Source organism: Penaeus japonicus, unplaced genomic scaffold, assembly GCF_977035675.1.
Source record: "Penaeus japonicus unplaced genomic scaffold, GWHDUDI00000001_assembly GWHDUDI00000020, whole genome shotgun sequence".
In the NCBI taxonomy this organism is placed as follows: Eukaryota; Metazoa; Arthropoda; class Malacostraca; order Decapoda; family Penaeidae; genus Penaeus; species Penaeus japonicus.
In genome coordinates, this window is record NW_028234422.1 from 32,139,197 (window position 1) to 32,146,696 (window position 7,500).

General features: G+C 35.2%; 1 protein-coding gene across 5 annotated transcripts in view; it reads left to right on the top strand.

Moving 5' to 3' along the window:
* MED28 (mediator complex subunit 28) overlaps positions 1 to 7,500 on the top strand; it is a 20,303-nt gene that overhangs the window by 597 nt on the left and 12,206 nt on the right. For 3 of the 5 annotated variants that reach the window (XM_086548338.1, XM_086548339.1, XM_086548340.1), the window contains exons 2-4: positions 4,537 to 4,687; positions 6,215 to 6,394; positions 6,636 to 6,983. In XM_086548338.1, the coding sequence (XP_086404464.1) occupies positions 4,631 to 4,687; positions 6,215 to 6,394; positions 6,636 to 6,983 (585 nt within the window). In that variant the 5' untranslated portion in view covers positions 4,537 to 4,630. Of the gene's footprint in view, positions 446 to 3,288; positions 4,056 to 4,536; positions 4,688 to 6,214; positions 6,395 to 6,635; positions 6,984 to 7,500 lie in introns of those variants that run through there. The other 2 variants (XM_086548341.1, XM_043002024.2) reach the window with 2 other exon arrangements.

Below are 7,500 nucleotides of genomic sequence, written 5' to 3' on the forward strand. Positions count from 1 at the left end.
GACCCTCCTGTTTAGGACACTTCGTGCAACATACCTTGTGCAAAATACCTCGAAAAACACCATCCTCGCCCTGAAATTCAAACATGGCTGTGTTTACAGATTTATGGCTAGCAGCAGTAGACTGGAAATCCCCAATGAATTATCTGCATGTGCTATTATGTTGTCTGGATAGATGGCGCAATATTTACAGTATGATTATAGAGTGCCCTCTATTGAGTGGTCATGTTAATATTGATCCTAGTTTCCTATCCTGAGGAATATATGAGACAAAGTCTCAGTTGCTGTCATCATGGCGTAGTGTGAAGGTTATTCATGGTCGTGGTATTTTCATCTACAGAACTAATTATATATCATAAGTATCATGAAGTGCCCTGAATAGGGAAGGTCCACAGGGGAGCATAGCCCCCTCTTGGCAAAGGCTGACTTCAAAACTAGGCAAAGTGAGGTAGGTAATTGGGTTAAGATTTTGCATATGAAATATGCCCTGAAGTAGCACGAGGTAGCATGAAGTGCCTTAAGAAAGGTGGGGTCCATGGGGCAAAACCCCTACTTGGTTAGGGCTAACTTGAAAACTAGGCAAAGGTAGGTAGGTAATTGGGTCAAAATTTTGCATGTGAAATATGCCTGGGATTTATATTTTACCCCGCAATTTCCCTGATCTGCTTAATGCCCTCCCCTACTGTTGGTACCCAGGTTGTAGGGTCCAGGGGTGGATGCGTGCATTATATCCACTATTTATGAATAGTAGGGGTGGAGAGGAATCCATCGATACCACTTTTGTGGTATTTAGTAACGCGGCGTTATTCGGAAAATATACCGTAAAAAGAAACAATATCATTACAGGAGTTTCCTATCAGGTGATTGCTGTGGCCCACACACTGGCCAACAAGCCTTATCACATAATCTGGCAATATAGAGTTTGGACTGGTTCTTTATTTAATATAGATGATTAAGTTGGATTTTTGGATAATACTTTCCCTGGGCACAGAAATTCATGGTAAATGCTGTGAATATTGATGCATTACTAAATGCCATGGAAGTGGTATTGACAGATACTTCTCATTCATCATTACTCAAATAGAATGGATATAGTTTGTGATTTTCATCATACTCCACAGTCTGGATCCTGAATGTAGGAGAGAGCTAAAAAGAAAACAGTGCATATTAAATTCCTGGTAAAAGTTGCTTTGTGCCATTATTGCAGGCCCTTTTTTTAGAAAAAGTATCACATAATATTTCTATTGTTTTATATGCGCTCTGAGTAATTATTGGCTGAAACCAATAATATTTTTACTAAAAAGCCTAACTAGGGGACTCTGATCCTTGGACCCTCATTGCTGGTAAGGAGCTGGTGGTCTGTGATGATTTGCCCATTATATATTTAATTGATTATCTATTTTGTTATTAGTTTACACCAAACATGTGTATGTTCAAATTAAAGTTAATGAAGTAATCCAAATGAGGATGTTTATTGTGTGGAAATACTTTTATAGCCAGTAGAGATCCAAGGAAGGTATGTAGTGAAACTTTGATGGCCTTTGTTATGGTAATCGGTTTTCACTGCTGATACCTTTTTTAACTTATTCATAGTGGATGGCATGATTTGCTGTCAAGGCACCATCTTTCATAAACGTGGATGGCACCATGCCATACAACATAAACCTGCCACATGACTGTTATACATGTTTTATAAAAACCACCACCAATGGGTTAACCCATTGTGGACAGGGTGCCTGATGACCTAACTGGTCACCAGGATGGACTAGCAGCACCGGCTAAAAATTAGATAGATGGGGAAAGGGTTTTCTCCGCCCTTTGGGTAGCACAGACAAGCCCAAACAATATTTTTCCATAAACCCATCATAAAATGGCAGTTTAGGATGATTTTGGAACCCTGTTGCTCTAGAGCTAGCGCCGTTAGAGCTATAATACATCATGACTGTATGTGTGTTTCAACTGTGAGCAGATCCTGATGTTGCATCATATAAGCATTGACTCCCGTCTTTTAGGCCTAATTGGTGCTGTCATGTATGTCATGACACCTGTACTTAATAGGTTAATGTATGAATGAGTTCATTGAGACTGGATTCTTTGTATTTGCACATTTCCTGCACAAATGTTTTCCATGTCATTCTGCCCATACATTTCCCTTGAATTTGCCTAATAATCCATGAATAATCATTGCATGATCAGGCAATCCCCACAATCAACATTTGCATGATCAGTCAGTCCCCAGGAGCAAAATTGTATTTCATGCTAATAATCTGTTTATTGAGATTTTTTTCATTGTCCTGCATCTACTTAGACTAGCATCCTTTGATGAGAGGACCACAAATCTCCACCATAAAAGTAATAGCAATAATTAAGTAATTGCCTTGTCACGGAAGCCAATTATTTTACTTTAAATGAGGCATTGTCAAGAGCCAAAGACTATTTAAGAATGAAAGGAAAATCAAGTATAACATGTAGGTCACATATTTTTTAGTTTGCTGCATTGTCAACAGATGGTACTGACAGTTCCTTGCAGGATGTTGCATGATTATTGTAAATTTGGAAATACATGCTTTTTTGTTTTGGCATTCTCCACTTACATAAAAAAGTATTACAGTTAGGTTGATAAGTGTTTAACTCGACATCCTCACAAAATTGTATCACAATATATGTATAAGCAATATTTTTTTTTCCAAATCTTTCTTTGATCTAGTGTTTTTGAACTTCTTTGGTTGAGTCCCAGATTAACATGCACTATAAAGAAATTGTTCCTTACAAGTTTGCAGAATCATATTTCTGTGTGTACATTTTATTATTTTTATTCAATATTTTTCAAAGATTCACAGTATTACATGCACAGATTTTCAAAAAAGTTTCTTTGAACTGAATCAAACAAATTGTGGAAGTACCCCATTCTGTTACTTTAATTTGCCAGTATCTCCATTTGTGTTGTTATTTGAAGATGTGCCAATATTTTTCTTTGCAGACTACAGTTTCTGACAAGTTTAGTACCAGTACAAACATAAAATTATAGAGTTAGAATTATTAATTGTATGGCATTTCACCTGCCTAATTAATTATGTGAGAGTATTTTTCACTATGTATGCATACTGGGGTGCTTCAGAAAATCTTTTCTCATGTTGTTATGCAAGTTGAGATTTTTCTTTTATTATAGTTTCTCTACTAAATGTTTTTATTTCAACTCTATAGGACAACAGGAAGGGTTTGTGATGATGTTCCTTATCTAGGTGCTGATTTCAGTGCCATCGCTGATCTCAGTTCCCAGGCTCTGCTTTAGATAGTAGGAAATCTTTGCAAAGTATCCTTATCTCTAAAGCTTCACATTAAAGCATCTGCAGTGCCTGCATCATGGCAAAAGGGCATTGGTCAGAGGTTTCTGTCTATCTGACTAGATCATTTTTACAAGCATGTTCTTTTTTGCCTACAAAAGGCAGTGTGTTGTTTGATTGTCACATCATCATGTGGGCTTATCAATCAATGCTTTTATGTAGCAAAGGAGAAATACATTGCTGTGTTAAAATTCTGACAGAAAGCCTATTTACCAATTATTAGCAAGATGCTACAAGATAATGAAATGATTTGAAAATATTGAAAGAGGTCAAAGCCTGGTAGAATGGGTAGTCTACAAAGTAGTGACCTTTCAAAAGAAGAATTTGCAAAGGAACAGTTATGAGTGAAAAGGGAACATGAGAAAAAGGAAGTGAAATGTACAATATGAGTGCTGAGAGATGGTTTCATGTTACTGGTTCTACTGATGTGTGTAGGCACTTTATTATAAAAATTATACTTAGTGCAGTTTGAGCCTTAATATTTGGTATCACTAAGGGTAAGGATGCTTTGGAATGTTTAAATTTCCAGGCTGAATAGCAGAAACAGCTACAGTACAAATATAGAAAGATTGCTAGACTGCAACAGTCACTGTTGTAAGAAAGAAAAAGAATAGTTTAATGCTTGCAAGCATGAGGACTAGAAACAGTTCCTCTGAAATGATTATCTAGAAGCCTTTGAGTTAGTGATCATCATTTTGTAAGGAAAGGGAACAAGTATGTCCTGAAAATGTTGGTCTTTTTGGTTGTTTTTCTTAGCAAGCCTGGACTAAATGAGAGATTCGTGAACCTGATGATGATTGAGTGTGTAGAATATAAAAAGCTGATGGGTTATATCTCTGCTGTTGAAGTAGAAAAAGATACAGTTGAATGAGGGGTCAATCTCAGCTCAGACTTGATATATAAATCAGGGAAAATGAAAGGTATTGTATGATGCAGATTATAGAATATTATTGAGAAACAGTTAGAAGCCACAAAAGGGACATAGTAGAGGGACTGGTCTTGCTGGCTTCAAATAGTAGCAATTAGTATGTATTTTTGCATTTGCAATTCAATTAATAGGCCTTTCTTTTTGTATATGTTATGTTACATTTTATTTTATAATATATGTTATATTACATCTATAACTGTTGATAGGAATACTCTGAGACAATTATCTTTTTAAATATGTTAGAATTCCTTAATGTATTTTTTCCAGAAAGTTACAGAAGAGGGACTAATTAGGGAAGCTTTGCTCTGAAGAGACAGCACCAAGACCCTTCAGGTGCCACCGTATTTCAGGAGGCAGCACCATGGCAGCAACTCCAACCCCTGGCAACCTACTTGATGAATTTGAGGAAGCCTTTCAGGTACTTTAGAGTTTTAACTTACCACCTAGATTACTTCAAGTATAACTTTTCATAAACATATGTGTATCATTAAATGTCAGAATAGAATTCAAATTCTAATTCTAATTCAAAATACTCTATTCCATTAATTACAATGGTTATTCTTTTGATCTGTATACTATTTACATATTGTGATAATATGAACAGACAATATGCATAGACAATGTTAAGTACATATGTAGCAATTTCAGTCAGAAGTGACAGAAATGCTGAGTTTTGCTTAATGTTCAAGTGCACAATATTTTTGAAACTTCAGTAGATGTTCTTTCAAATTTCTTTAAAATATACTTAAGTTGGAAATATTTGTAAGATGTTTTAGTAGATGGTTCCAGATCACTGGTCCATGGAGCTACATATTTCTTGAACCTGTTTTCATATTTGATCTTTTAATATACTATTATTTTGTCATGTTTTGACTCTTGTAATAATGCCTATTATTTGTATGGGTAAAATTTTGTGGATTAGTATATTTGTGTCATAATTGTATTTTAATTGAACTTTTAACCATTTTAGTTTATTTATGTGTGGTGTTGTGTGGTCAAATTCTTTTCCATTTCCTATTTCTGCTCTTGCAGCAGAGTTTTGTAGTTTTTGCATCTCTTGTATTTGTGATTTTTTTTGCTTAACCTTAGATGTTTAGGCAGTAGTTAATGATACTGAGGGTGAGTGTTTATTTCTTGTTTCTGTAGGGATTTTGTTTTTATGTGATTGAGGATATCAAAGGGCTCATTTAGTTTCCTGGAAACTAGGTGAAATAATTATTTAGGAAGTATGTTCCTCAGAAGTGAAATTATACCCAAAGTTGATTCTTGAAATTTAGGTTAGTTGATTAATTCTTGTGAAATTCTGATAATTGTTATGAAGACATGAAGTTATCGGTATTAGAGTTTGTTAACATGATATGTAATAGCTTTGTCTTTTTTTTTTCCTGTTTTTAACCTTTGTTTTTTTTATATGTATTTTGATTTAAACAGAGTGTTGAATAGAAAATCCCTGTTCCTTTTTGGAAATGATGGACTTGGGATATTGCCAGGGTAGGGTGGAAGTTGCTGTAGCTGTTCTTGGGTAGATTAAAGTTCTTTTAGTTTGTTCATTTGTCTATATTGTTTAATACTATTATTATTATTATTTTAATTTTTTATTTTATTTTTTTTTTTAGAGAGAGAGAGTACTTTTGGAACCATCCATGTGACAAAAATAATAATAAAACACCCGCAGTGGACAGTGCACTCGCCATGTCAATGGGTTTATGAAATAAAGTTAATCACCATTGCTAGTGTTTAAGGATCAAGTACAAATGTTCAAGTCTATTACTTGCATTCAAGTCAAATCATATCTTATTTAGTAGGAGAAGATTATAAAGTGTTCATAAATGATCTGGCTAGTGTTAGTGTGGTTAAGGTACAGTCATATACATTACAGGTAGTAATTAAGCAGTTTGACAAACTGATCTTAAGGTGGATTCTTTTGCTAAATCCTTTTTCGTAGAACTGCATGGCTCCTCTCACTAAAGAAGATAATTTTAATGCTGTAAATCAAGAAGAATTGCGGACAAATGCAGAGGTGAATGGCCTGCGATTCTTAGATTTGGCAAGACAAATGGAGGCTTTCTTCCTACAGAAGCGATACTTATTGTCAGTACAAAAGCCAGAACTTATTTTGCTTGAGGTAAGGTTATTTTGTCTGTCATTTGTAGTATGTTGCACTACTCATTTCTAGCTGAGATTATTTGAATAAAATGTAACTCATACATCAGATTCATGTAATTACTGTGAAATAACATTCCTCATAAAATTTGCACATTCTTTGTGCAAATTTCATTGTAATAGGTTATTAAATTACATACCTTTTTCATCTTTTACTGCTGACATCTACTAATTACATGTTGAATTTGATGTTCCACACTCAGGATATTATTGAGATGCGCAATGAACTTGCTCGAAAGGAGGAGCTCCTCAAGAAACACGGAGATAAATTGAATGAGTGGCAGGGATTGCTTTCTTCCATGCAATCGCGACTTGGCACTTCACCTTCCATAGGGCCACGCCCACCAGGTCCCTCTGGGCCCACCATGCACCCAGGGATGATGGGAACACCCAGTGGGTCTCATAATTCTGTTCCTATGCCTGGGCTCAGTCCAGTGGGAAGCAGCATGGGACCCTCAACCATGGGATCCTCCACAATGGGGCCGAGTGGTCCTTCCATGCCTCACAATATGAACCCTGGGATGGGTATGCCACAGTCCTCCATGATGCAAGCAAGTATTAAGTCTAATGTTGGAAATTCAAATAGTGTGTTGTAAATGTTATCTATGCTAGCTGTTGTGTGGATATGTTTGACTAGATAGAAAAAAAATGTAATTCCTGTAGATTCTGTTATGGTTCGATAAAATATTTTTTTTTTGCAGATCCTATGAGGATAGGATAAAAGAAAGATAATATTTTTTTTATTCTCCAGATCTTATAAAGGTTGTTACAGATCTTTTTAATGCAGATGTTTAAAGATCAAATTTAAAAGAATTCTTAGTGAATTGGCTTGGTCTCCACTTAAGAGCAGTTGCTATGCATGCAGAGGTAGGATGCCTCACTTGTTCAAATTCAGATTGTTGATTTTGCATGAAATTTTGCAAATTAAACTCTACAGAAAAATGTATTAAATGCTGTACTATGAATATGAATAAACTTGTTGATTCTGTGTTTGACATTTGTAAATTTATCATGCATTTAATATTTTTGAAATATTAAAAATTAGTGGATGTGAGAGAGAGAGAGAAA